Source organism: Galeopterus variegatus, unplaced genomic scaffold (genome assembly GCF_000696425.1).
Source record: "Galeopterus variegatus unplaced genomic scaffold, G_variegatus-3.0.2 Scaffold829, whole genome shotgun sequence".
Classification (NCBI taxonomy): Eukaryota; Metazoa; Chordata; class Mammalia; order Dermoptera; family Cynocephalidae; genus Galeopterus; species Galeopterus variegatus.
This window is the reverse complement of record NW_007726940.1, coordinates 120,068-132,778: the sequence shown is the minus strand read 5'-3', so window position 1 is coordinate 132,778 and position 12,711 is coordinate 120,068. Positions and strand designations below refer to the sequence as shown.

The following is a 12,711-nucleotide window of genomic DNA, read 5'->3' as shown; positions in this document are numbered from 1 at the left end:
GGCGGATGCCGGCCACTCGCGGGGCCTGTCCCGGGTAGGGGGTCCCCTCGTCCGAGTCTGCTTGCCGGGCCTGGCGTTATTCAAGGGGAAGCCTCGGCCCCCCGCGGCTCGCCTCCGGACCCGTAGCTTTCGGAGCTGGCCGCTTGCGACTGCTGTTGCAGCCGAACAGAATTCAGTTGTTCTGACCTAGGTGGTCGACAGACATTCTTTGAGGGTCCGCTGTGTTCCGGTGTTGAGGGAACAGCGAGGAACAGATGAACATCCGCCCCGACGGAGTTGACCGGGGAGGAGCCGTTCAGTAAATGCTAATCCCGTAGCTAAAATGCTCAAGTAGTGCCTTTACTGTAACAGTAAGGAATGGGAGAGCAGCGCGTTAGGGATGGAGGGGATGGTCTCGAAGGAAGCGCCATTTAAATCGTCAACGTCCCTAATACCGAGGCACGTCTTATTTTCCAGAAATTATTCTTAAGCGTGAAATACGGTTTCCTCATACAGGGATTCCCCTCCCAAGGGTTGTTTGTATTTAAAACATTCTACCAGATTGTGACTTTAGAGGCCTGTCAAAACATTGTAGTAAATGGCAACTATGTCATTGACTTCTGTGAGGCCCGATTTTTAATTATTTGGTAAGCTGCCTCTACCACTGCAGGAGCTTATTACATATCAGAAACAAAAATAGAGTAGTTCTTATCTGTTTCCTCTGTGAAATCGCTCGATTAAAAGGTAAAATTATTTTTTCAGGATCCTGGGGATGCAGCACAACAGGAAGCAAAGCAAAGGTATGGGCTGGAAATCTGAACTTTTTAAGGGTGTTTTCATCGAATGGATTTTTTTTTTTTTCTTCTTTTTTCTTTTTTTTTTTTGTCTTTTTTCCATGTCCGGCACCGGATCGCAACCCTCAGTGTTGATATGGGTATTTCATTATGAGGGTATTTTCGTTACTAATTTGTTAATAAATATGTATGGAGCCTCATTTAATACCTTGCATTGCAGTTACTTGTTGAAGTTTCTCAGTTAAACAGTGATTACCTTAAGATGAGCGTAATAGAAGTACCTCATAGGGATGTTAGGAATACATGGGCATAGCGCCTCACACTTAGTGCTCAATAAATATTAACTGTTGTCCCAGTCTTATTTTATCCCAGCACATGGCAGATCACCTCACACAGGTGCAGATACTCGTTGAATGGCAGGTTTATCGAATGAATATGATTACCCCATTATGCTACCTTTTTAAAAATTGTGGTTAAAAAACATAAAATTTACCATTTCAACCATTTTTAAGTACACTTTTCAGTAGTGTTCACTATATTCACATTGTTGTGCAACAGCTGTCTAGAACTTGTTCATCTTGCAGAACTGAAACCCTATACTTATTGGACAACTCCCCATTTCCCCTTCCCCGCATCATTTCTACCTTTTAACTCCTTCATTCCTTCAGCAAATATTTTTTGAGCACCTGCCCTGGATCAGGCACTGTGCCAGGTCTACAGACATAGGCAAGGCAGAGAAGGTTCAGAAGACAGATGGTAAGCACCTGAGAGAGTGATACAAAGAAAGTAAAACTACACAAATTTCATTACTTCTAAGATGTACGTTCTTTTTCGCATTTTAACATATCTGAAATTGGAATGCATTTCATGATCAATGGCTTTTGTCCTGGATTCTTCCAGAGAGGACTTACTTTTGCTTCTACCATCACTTCAGTACATTTCTAATCTGAGACCTTTTTTTTTTTTCAAAAGATGACCGGTAAGGGGGTCTTAACCCTTGATTTGGTGGTGTCAGCACCACGCTCTCCCTAGTGAGCTAACTGGCCATCCCTATATAGGGATCCAAACCCGTGGCCTTGGTGTTATCAGCACCACACTCTCCCAAGTGAGCCACAGGCCGGCCCTTAATCTGAGACTTTTTAAAATTAAATTCTGTGCTTGAGGTTCTCGCCTCCCTCCTCCCTGGTAGTGTGAATTGAGATAGAAACCCTGCAAGACGAAAGCTTGAAGTTCTCAGCGGAACTTTTGTCCTTTTTCTTCCTTCACTCAGGGCCAGATACATGCAAGCTTCCTTGCTGTCTCTTTCTGCATGGCAGGTTTTCTTGTTTACCTTGTACTGAGGATGTTGCTCTTTTATACCCAGATTTGATTAGGGGGTCTCTTACTAAACCTCTCATCTAGGGTGTTTTTATCATAGACAAAACTGTGGTATATCTTACAATCAGTGGCATCTTAGATTCAGTAAAATATAGTAATAGTAGTTTGTGTCAGGGTTGAAGTACATGGGAGCTATAAGGAAAAGGCAGTGAGCTTTGTGCCACATTCCATGAACCCTAGGGCTTCTGAGCTAGGGGCAGATAGTGACCACAGCCAGCCCCAGCTACTCCTCTAATTCAGCCAAAGCAGCTCTGCTCTTGTCTGTTTTCTGTGTTGTGTTCCTTGAAGGACTTCATTTGAGAAAAAAAAAATTTTCTGTTACTTAAGTTTAAGACCACTGCCATATTAACATGAACTAGTTCCTACTTGGGTAGGTAGAAAGAAGCAAGGATAGTTGCAAAGTTATAATTTCACTCCCCTTCCCCACCCAATGAATAGAACTGAGAGTCTTAACATGGGATCTGGTTCTCACTTGGCCACAGTTACCTGTATCACTTTCACATAGCTTCTGTGGGTCCCAGCTTCATCCCTAAAGAAATTACACAGATTAATCACTTGGTCCTTCTGATTGCCTGACATCCCACTACAAATTTCTAGCACCTGTCACATACCAGGTACTTAGTAAGTGTTGGTAATGGTGATTGAACTGAAACTCCATCTTGAATTATGAAAATGTAAAGCCTACCTTCCAACCCTGATAGGTTTACATCCACATATAAAGCAGGCTGTTCAAGGGCAAAGGTGGATTCTTCTACTTTAATTGTAGCTGCTGCCGTCTGCACAGCACCTGTTGTACTGCAGTCTGTATACTGCAGTTGTCTATCTTGAGAGTCATATTGAATGAACTACTTTTTTATATGTTCAATAGAAATGCTGACGGATTAGTTCTAATTTTGCTTGACCTATGTTTTTGTTGTAGGGAAGCAGAAATGCGAAACAGTATCTTAGCCCAAGTTCTGGATCAGTCAGCCCGGGCCAGGTGTAAGCATCTTTGATTTCCTTTATTTCCATAAAGTTGACTTGAGTTAGTTGAATGGGGAGATACATATGCAGTTATTGCTATCTCTAGATTAAATATTTGTTTACCTAAAAACACTTGACATATAAGATAATCTGTAAAATGTATGAAGTTTATAAAGCTAGGGAAATGTAGTTAATCGTTATTAAAAGTACCAGCTCAATTCTCTCTTACGAGAGAGATATTCTCCAAGTGCATATCTGGTAAAATTTGTAGGAAACAGCTCTTAAATAGAGTCAGTCACAAAACATTGCTGGTAGTTGACATGGACAATGGGGACTTACTCTATTGCATTCTCAGTTTTTAGTGTATGTTCAGAGTTTTTCAATAAAAACCAAAAAGAAAACTATGTAGAAACAAAAATAAAATGAGCCAATCAGAATGAACTAGTATCTTTTGTACTAGTTTGTAACTTGAAGCCCGGTTTGAGTTTAGAAGAGACGGCTGTAGATGGATTACCATCATTTTGTATGTGTAGTAATAAGTAAGTTGTTTTTCACAGGGTAATCATACATTTTAAGAAACAAGAAAGCATGGGGTTTAGACTCTGAGAACCCAAGTTTAATCTTGGATCTACCACTACTCCATGTGGCCTTGACTGAGATTGACATGGATGAACTTTAGTTTTCTCATTTTTTTACGGGCTAACAATACTGTCTGCCCTGTCCACTTTACTGGTTGAGATACATAAACAAGCTTGTGAAGTGTTTTGGAAATGTCAGTGCATAGTTTTATGATTTAATATAAATATAAGTGCATTTAGTTTTGATGCCTTTCTGCATATTTATTTTTTCTTTTCAGTAAGTAACTTAGCACTTGTAAAGCCGGAAAAAACTAAAGCAGTAGAGAATTACCTTATACAGATGGCAAGATTTGGACAACTAAGTGGGAAGGTAAACTTGGACTGTCTACTTTATCAAAACATGGCTTCAAAAAGTCAATTTTATCTTCATCTGATTACAGAATTCTTGTTGACTCTTCCTATGAGGAAATTTTAAAGGAGAAAATAGTCATACTTACCAAAAATTCTAAAAGATAGTTTCCTTTCCTAAAATCTACTTTTCTCCTTTCCTGCCATTGCTGTGAAACCTTGTTTGTGTCTGTGTGACCCAATGACTATTAGGGTCAGCTAGCTCAATTTGCTCCTGCTCTGGAAACAAGTTTTGTCAGTAATACCAATTAAAATACTACCGATGTAGGTAGAAGTCAGGCTTGTTTTGCAAATGAGGTGGTGCTAAAAGCCCTTGGTTATTATGTGTGTTAGTATAACACCATGAGGGATGTATTCTGACAAGCCTGACCTTCCTTCAAGATCCCCACAGGCCCCACCTGCACTGGGAAGACTTCTGCTGCCACGGCAGCCTACCCAAATCAATCCTGTCCCCTAAACCCCTCACACTAAGAACCACTTGCATGTGGGAGCCACAGCCAGTTGATCTTTTGGGGTGTGACATCTCCTTCCTTATCTCCTGGTGGTGAAGCATCTCAAGGGCAGAAGTGGTGTGTCTGTATCCCTGACACTTAACACAGTGGTGTACATGGTTATCACTGTCTGCTAGTGGTGACAAAGATGTTCTTAAATACCTAACTTTGAATTTTTCTGAGGATGTTATTTGATGGATACTTTTCCTCCCTCCTCAGTTGAGGAATAACAGAGCAAATATTATTTGGAACTTAAACCAATAGTCATAACTAGTAGTTTCAGCTGCCTGTCCTACCACTCCTTCCCTCTTGACCACTTCTGTCACACCCCAGAATGACTATAAAATGATTCAATCTGCCGAGGTAAATTCTTTGTTTAAAAAAGTACTGTTTTTCCTTCTTGTTATCCTAGGTATCAGAACAAGGTTTAATAGAAATCCTTGAAAAAGTAAGCCAACAAACAGAAAAGAAAACAACAGTTAAAGTAAGTTTCTCCAAATGCACATGGCAGAAGAAAAGATTGATATTTTAAATGTTGAGTTGAATATACATTACCATATCAAAACATCTTTCAGCCCATAGATGTTTTTATTTCATAATATACGGAAGTTTGGGCAGAAAGGCTGAATATATTGAGGGGGATCTAATTTTTAAGGCTCTTGCCCCCAGCCCCTCCACCTGTTTAGCTCATTAAGTGGTGTTAAAGACACACAAAAATATCTTGCTAGAGTAGGTAGAAATTTTTTTTTCTTGGAAAATCTCTGTTACGCTTCATTAAACATGACACTTGTTTAATTTCCCCCCCAGTTCAACAGAAGAAAAGTAATGGACTCTGATGAAGATGACGATTATTGAACTAAAAATGTTTAAAGACTGGAATTTAATGGAACAATTCTAGGACAGAAGTTAAAATCTGATTAAGTGTTTACTTTGTTTATTGTCTATATGCCTTTTAAAAAATAAACTTGCTATGCAAAATAAAACAATTTGGGCATGTTGTTTTAGTACCACAGCCAAGTGACCACATCCACATTTTGAATATTCCCCTTCCTACCAAAAGCCTCTAAACATGTGTAGTGGCATGAATATATATCCTTTGTAATTGTGACATTAGTGTTAGGTAGGGAAGATGTCCTTAGTAGAAATAGAAGCTGCTCCGGCACTTCAGTAAAAGGAAAATAGTGACAGTAACAGCCAGTAACATTGTGGGAATTAAAACATGTAGATTAAACTGAATTAGCTTTGACATCTGAGCACATCCTAAGACGTATTTCAAAGACATAGATTCTGAAAGCAAGTAAGCTGTTTCTCTTCCTGCAGATAGTACTTCCATTTAATGTAAGAAACCTCCTAGGTTTGTTCTCATTTGTAATCTGCTTTTCAAAGCACTGAGATTAAATTATCTTACAAATATCACTCCTATCCAAAACTGGATACTCCCATTGAGAAAAATGATCAAAATAACTGACTCATACTGGTAATAATACTTCAACAATAATACACATGTTTGTAAGACTTGTAATGATTTAAAATCCAATTGAGACAGTTCAGTTAAACATTTTGGTAGAAATGTTCCGGGTTCTTCACTGATAAACTTGCAGGTGGCTTAAAGCAGATGTTATCTCTTATATTGTGCTTTACTTCCATTAGGTTATGAAAACCTTTGCTCGTAAGTTTAAATCCTAAACTTAATTATCAACTAAGCTGTTTGGTGTAAACTTTTAAATGTCTTAGTCCTGTGAGACTCAGCCCAGGAGTATATTAATAACATTTAATAAGATGCATAGGATTCATAGCAGAAAAGTGACAGGAAATGTGGTTTACAATCCCAGTCTCTGCTTTAGCCAGCATACTGCTGATATGTTTAAATTAATTTGAAATTTTATTATATTTGAAATTTGTAACTATAGTCAATAAAGAAAGTCAGTGTTGGAATAAGTGTCTAACAAACATTCCTGAATAAACAAATGGGTAGAACTGTAAAGAACATCTACAATTTTTTAAAGGAACATAATTATCATTAATAGTCAAAATTTAGTCAGGGATTTTGAAAAAAGGGTCCCAGTTACAGGTGAATTTGCTTTAGGCCTCACTTACAAAAAGATGCTGGAGGGACATTAGACAATTCAGCCCCCTTATTTCTCTGAACCTGTTTCCTCATCTAACAATTCTGCCATCCAGGCATTGTTAGAATTAAACGGATATATATGAAAGGATATAAATGAACAGATATATATTGACATTATATTGTACCACCCAAAAATTTTAGTGGTAATAAATGTATGTATTTTCATCTTGAGAATGCCTGTATAGGATATAATTTCGTAATTAGGATGGTATAGAACCACAGTAACTTAAGTCAGTAAGATTGTTTTGTTTAAAAGAGGGGGAAAGGAGGAAAAATCAGAACAAAGAAATCAGCAAAGCAACAGTGCTCATTTCCTGTTTGGGCTAGGAAGCTGTAGTCATTTTATTCTGAGTTTAAAAGAAAACTTTTTTGTGGGTCCTAGGCACTGTACCTACTGTATTAAATTAAATCAGCCCCGGTCAGGTAGATGGATAATGATCTGCTTTAAATGATCAAGTGTACGTGTTTCAATCACACATCTGTAACTGAAAAATGAAATGTGTATCCATCCAATAGGGGACCATTTTTCCACACACAAAACACATGTTTATAGCAGAGAGGCTGAGAAACATGTCTCTCTCCATAGCAAAACATTAACTAAAAAAAGCATACCATGACACGCTCAAGAATCATAAAGTTTACTGTTTCTTTTCCATCATTTGGCACATATCCAAGGCACATTAGAAAATTAGAAATCATAAATTACTTTGTAGAAAAATAATCAACCCCTCCCTTCTATACATACACAAGTATTTCCAAGAACATGCACAAAACCATTTCCCTATTACAAAGTTATTTGAAAACATACTCAGGACAAAACCATGTTTGCGGGTCTAGACCAATAACATAAAAAAATAACAGCATAATGTATAGAAATTTATAAAAAGGAATAAATGGCAAACTCTAACTTAAAGTAACTTTGACCTGGTTTGTACTGTAAGTTTTGAATTTGAATCAAAAGACTAAGAAAAGATGTGCCAAATCTACTCTCTAGTCCAGAAACCATCCATTAGGTGTGACATTTAAGGGAGGTTCTTAACAGAAAGGGATGTTTCCAGGGACACTGCTGCAAGTGCATAAGCAGTGACCAAATATCTGTACTTTGTTGGGAGGAAAATTATACCCAACTTTTGCTATATGTATGGTGTAGTACAAGTCTAATATGTCTTTTCACTAAAATGAACATCAAAATGGCATTTAGGTATCTTTTGGTTCAAGTTTGCTTTGCAAAAGAACATTTTCCAGATTCTTTCTTCATTCAGATGTGACATTTCTGCCTGGCCTCCACGGTACCATGAAACTTAAATTACTTCTCTTCAGCTTATCCCAGATGGGGGAATTCTTTTAGCTTGTGGTTTGCTAATTTATACACATCACAGAGATTTAGCACCTTTCAGTAGAAGGAGGTCAGAATCTGGTGGTGAAACCTCTCCCTGTATCCAGTGAACCCTAATGCTTAAAAAGAAACACCCTGGACTTAAGGATCTGGACACTATTGGAATCTTTGTCCGTTCCTTTTCAAGAGTACTCATTAGCTTTGAAGAGGAGAGAGACGGTGATAAGTTTTTTTGTTGCATTCTTTCCCTCAACCACAGAAAAGCTTTCAGGAACTTTCTGCTGAAGATTTACTCTCTGAAGCCAGTTACTTGCAAGTACATTTAGTTCTAAACCGTACTCATGCTCAGCATCTTCTTGTTGCATACCCACTTCTTTTCAGCAAATTTTAGAATTCCTTATTACTGTTAAGACTAGGAAGTACTAGCCTCTTGGGGAGTGGTTAAGTTGCCAGCAGTCTGTGGGCCCTTGGATACTACTGCATTGTTGACTGTCTGCGAAGCATTCGCCTGTTTCCAGGAGCAGTATGTTTCAGTCCAGGCCCCTCGGGCCAGTCATTATTTCCTTTGTCACTCTGAGATCCCTTTCGGTCTGGCAGGTTATTATGTTTCAGTGTGGCTCTTTGCCTCTCTGGCTAAAGAAAAGGTACAGTTCAACAGTTTATATCTGCATGGTGCATCAAACAACCACCATGACAATAACAGCTACTCTTGAGTGCTTACTGTGTCGATGTGCTCAGTACTTTACAGGCATAATTTCAATTCTAACATCCTTGTGGTGATAGTGTGGCATGTGCATACTGCATGTGTCAGACACAAATGCTTTACATGTTTTCACATTTAATCTTTATTAATCTAAGAAGTATGTACGATTATTATCTCCATTTTATAGCTGAGGAAACAGGATCAGCAAAGTTAAGCAGTCTGCCTAAACTCCCATAGCTAGCAAGGGAAAAGCTAGCACTTGGCTGAACTCAGGCAGTTTGTGGGTTTCCCACCAAGCAGCATGTCTATTAGCAAAGCTATGGAAGATTAAATAATGAAATCAAAATGAGTCATGTTAATAAAAATCACTTTAATTCTCTAAAACAATTTAGAACTTTTGTGTATTTGTTCCAAAAAGCCTATGCCACATAAACTATAAATTCTCTTTCATATCAGCAATAAGGAAAATCATGTTTCTGAGAAGAGTCACTTTCCAGTACCACAGATTATAAATTAGGCTTCTTTTTATAATTTCAGTTTTTGGGTTTTTTTTTTTTTTTGGTAGCTGGCCAGTATGGGGATCTGAACCTGTGACCTTGGTGTTATCAACACTACCCTCTAACCAAGTAAGCTAACCAGTCAGCCCACTTTTTATAATTAAGTGATTAAATTGTGCAGTAGGAAGTGGCCACATAAAGAATTACCTATATGAGCAATTTTATACCATGTTTGGAGATATTATTTACCCACCTACATACAAACTCATTTTCTTCCTTCCTTTAGTGATTAAAACAATAGTGGAATTTGAGCTGTTTTACCTACTATGCACACTGTGAACTGCAGCTTCCCACACATACAACTAACCTTCTACTTTCCCCTCACTTTTCTTTTCCTGCTCAGAAATGTATTTTTAAATATAACAATCAATGAAGTCTGTAAACATAATTCCCGCTAAAGAATTCCAGTTTTATTTATTTATTTATTTTTCCTTTTTGTCTTTTTTCGTGACCGGTAACGGGATCGCAACCCTCGGTGTCGCGCCCGTACCGCGACCAGCAACGGGATCGCAACCCTTGGTGTCGCGCCTGCACCGCGCTCAACCAGTGAGCGGACCGGTCTCTATATGGGATCCGAACCCTCGGCGGGAGCGCCACCATGCTCCCAAGCGCCGCACTCTACCGAGTGCGCCACCGGGCCGGCCCCAAGAATTTCAGTTTTAATTGTTGCTAACACTTACAGTGAAGGGAATAATGAGATGAAGATGACTATCAAGGAAAAATGTGTTTACCAGGGATTATTTTTGAAAAAGCCAGGATTTTAAAAATATGATTACAAGACAGTGTTTAATAACTCACCTCATGCAAAGAACCTTCAGTAAAATTAGGGACACTTCTATCTCTTGCCATAATCTCCCCTGAAGTCTTTCCCCTGAAACCAAAATAAAATAAATATTTGGGATAGTGGTGTGAAACATTCTGGTTGGACACAAGGTGGCAGTATTTGATGGTACTATTAGTGCAGATTTTTCCATAACCAATTAAAGTTGCACCTAACCTGCTTCAATTGTAAGTAAACTGGAGAGTCAAAAGCACAAATATCAACTCAAATTTTAGACTTACTTCAATTGACCAACTGAGTGGACAAAGTAAAACTGTCTTTTAAAAGGTTCATCTGGTAGATCATACATTTTTGAATTCCCTATAGAGAAAAGAATAAACATCTGAAAACTTCAAAAATAGTTTAAGGTTTGTTTTAAAATCACAGCATAGATGCAATCTTTCCATTTTCTGAGTTTTAGCAAAATTTAGAAAACTGTAGTGAATTAGCTTAAGGAAATATAGCAGATAACTGCTATATGAACCCCATGAAACAGAAAGATAAATCTTTGATACACTGATATTCCCCAGCTACAGACAATTACTGTGAGACAGCTTCAGGATCATCCAGATATATGAGTGGGTTTATTCAAATGACTGCACTGCAAACTTATATTGTAATTTTAAAAAGAAAAAGAACAAAGACCCCTTCAAAACTTAGAAAATACTTTAGTCCCACTGATATTTGGCAATTGCTGTTCTAATTACCATCAACCTCTGTACACTGGCAACTTAAAAACAAAACAAAACAAAACTTTAAAGGTAGCATTTACCCTGGATGTCCAGGAAACTCTCAGAAGAACACCTGGCTTTGGAACATGAGGCATAATAGAAACTACCAGAGCTTGCTCCTCCTCTCTAGTTGGTAAGTGGAGGCCTGAACTGTCAAGATAATGCTGAGAGTTTCTATCCTATTTTCTTTAGGAAACATCATTACAATCAACCAGAAAATGAGTATCAAAAATAGCTCACCCCTAGTCTGATAAATTAGGATATAACATACATTTCTTTGGTGGCTGTATCTCCCCCAGTCATGACTATAATCACATTTTACATTTACAATTAAATGAAAATCTGTACCTACCCATGAATTTCCAAATGAACCCAAGTTGAGAATGACAGAAAGAATGTAAGTTCTTACATTTTTTCCTGATCTTAACAGTAAGCTGTATCTCCCCCAGTCATGACTATAATCACATTTTACATTTACAATTAAATGAAAATCTGTACCTACCCATGAATTTCCAAATGAACCCCAAGTTGAGAATGACAGAAAGAATGTAAGTTCTTACATTTTTTCCTGATCTTAACAGTAACGTACTCCTTGTGGTCTGTTCCGGCAACATCATCTAAGGAGGCAACACAGCTTGGTACTACCTGAAGTAATTCCATTATTTTTGAATTCTACAATTTGAAAAGGAAAAGGTAAGAGTAATATTTTTAATTCTTTCTCAGCAGGTTCTTACTTGTTTTTGATCTAAATGTCAATATCGATGTGGCTGGGCATAAAAAGTTCAAGAACATCTACAGATAAAACTTGGAGGCCAAAAAGCCTGGTGATGAAAAGAGCCCTGCATTTAGAGCCTGCTCTTGCCCTCTACCAGGCACCCTGGGCTGGGTATTTAACCACGCGCACAACTGGGTCGACAATAATAGATCCGTCATTGTGTGGTTATCTTGAGGTTACTGAGGGCCCACCGCATAGTAAATACTCAATAAAACACATTCTTCATCATCATTTGAGAAAGTACTAAAACTGAAAGTTTAAAATATTTCAATTTGTTACAAAATGTCACTACAAATGAAAAATTAACATAATAAGCCTATGAGTAGGCCGGATTTATGGTGAATTTCTAACATCTCAGTTGTATCAATTAACAGCCTATTAACTGTCTATCCTGAGTAGAAAACTAGATACAGATTGAACATGAAAACAGGAACAGAAAAGAGCTACCGTCTCCCCAGGAGAAAAGGACTTTTTCCCCACCATCCTCCACAGCAAATATCCACAGCACTGCAGAGAGTGGTCAATGTTGGCACTCACAGTTCTCCTTACAGAACTCAAGCTTTAAGTCCACAAACTGAACAAACTTTCTCCATTGTGCTAAGGCAACAGGTGTATTAACAGGGCACCTACTGGTGGCAGTTGGGGGTTGAGGGGAGCACCACCACTCAGACCTTTGAAAATTGCCCGAGAGAATGATTCCTGGCTCCTGAGCATGCCGCCTTTGACAGGTGACCAAGAACCAGGTATCTAACCATGCTGGCAGACTTCTGGCACAGCGATTCAAAGATCTGGCTATTGCTATTTCAGATCTGGTTTAAACACAAGGAATCCAAAGGGCTGTAAAGGAGCTTGGGACTTCCTCAGCTCTTAAGCTCTCTCTACTTACCTGTTCAGCACAGTCTATAGCTGTGTACTGCCTCTTGTTCAGGATGTGAACGGATGCTCCATGAAGCAGAAGCAGCTCTACCACGAAGACGTGCTTTTCCATCACAGCTTCATGCAGTGCTGTGTTTCCCTTATTGTTAGAAGCATTAATGGAGGCCCCATGCTAGAAAGAGAAATAGCACAATC

General features: G+C 38.5%; 2 protein-coding genes across 2 annotated transcripts in view; one reads left to right on the top strand and one right to left on the bottom strand.

Moving 5' to 3' along the window:
• The window catches only part of PDCD5 (programmed cell death 5), a 6,964-nt gene extending 1,391 nt beyond the window's left edge, over positions 1-5,573 (top strand). The window contains exons 2-6 of the mRNA XM_008572749.1: positions 742-779; positions 3,070-3,131; positions 3,970-4,061; positions 5,003-5,074; positions 5,398-5,573. Of these exons, the coding sequence (XP_008570971.1) occupies positions 742-779; positions 3,070-3,131; positions 3,970-4,061; positions 5,003-5,074; positions 5,398-5,445 (312 nt within the window). The 3' untranslated portion in view covers positions 5,446-5,573. The remainder of the gene's footprint in view (positions 1-741; positions 780-3,069; positions 3,132-3,969; positions 4,062-5,002; positions 5,075-5,397) is intronic.
• A 1,767-nt stretch (positions 5,574-7,340) lies between these two features.
• ANKRD27 (ankyrin repeat domain 27 (VPS9 domain)) overlaps positions 7,341-12,711 on the bottom strand; it is a 62,313-nt gene continuing 56,942 nt past the window's right edge. The window contains 6 exon segments of the mRNA XM_008572748.1: positions 7,341-8,549; positions 8,552-8,687; positions 10,113-10,185; positions 10,377-10,455; positions 11,426-11,537; positions 12,527-12,688. Of these exon segments, the coding sequence (XP_008570970.1) occupies positions 8,467-8,549; positions 8,552-8,687; positions 10,113-10,185; positions 10,377-10,455; positions 11,426-11,537; positions 12,527-12,688 (645 nt within the window). The 3' untranslated portion in view covers positions 7,341-8,466.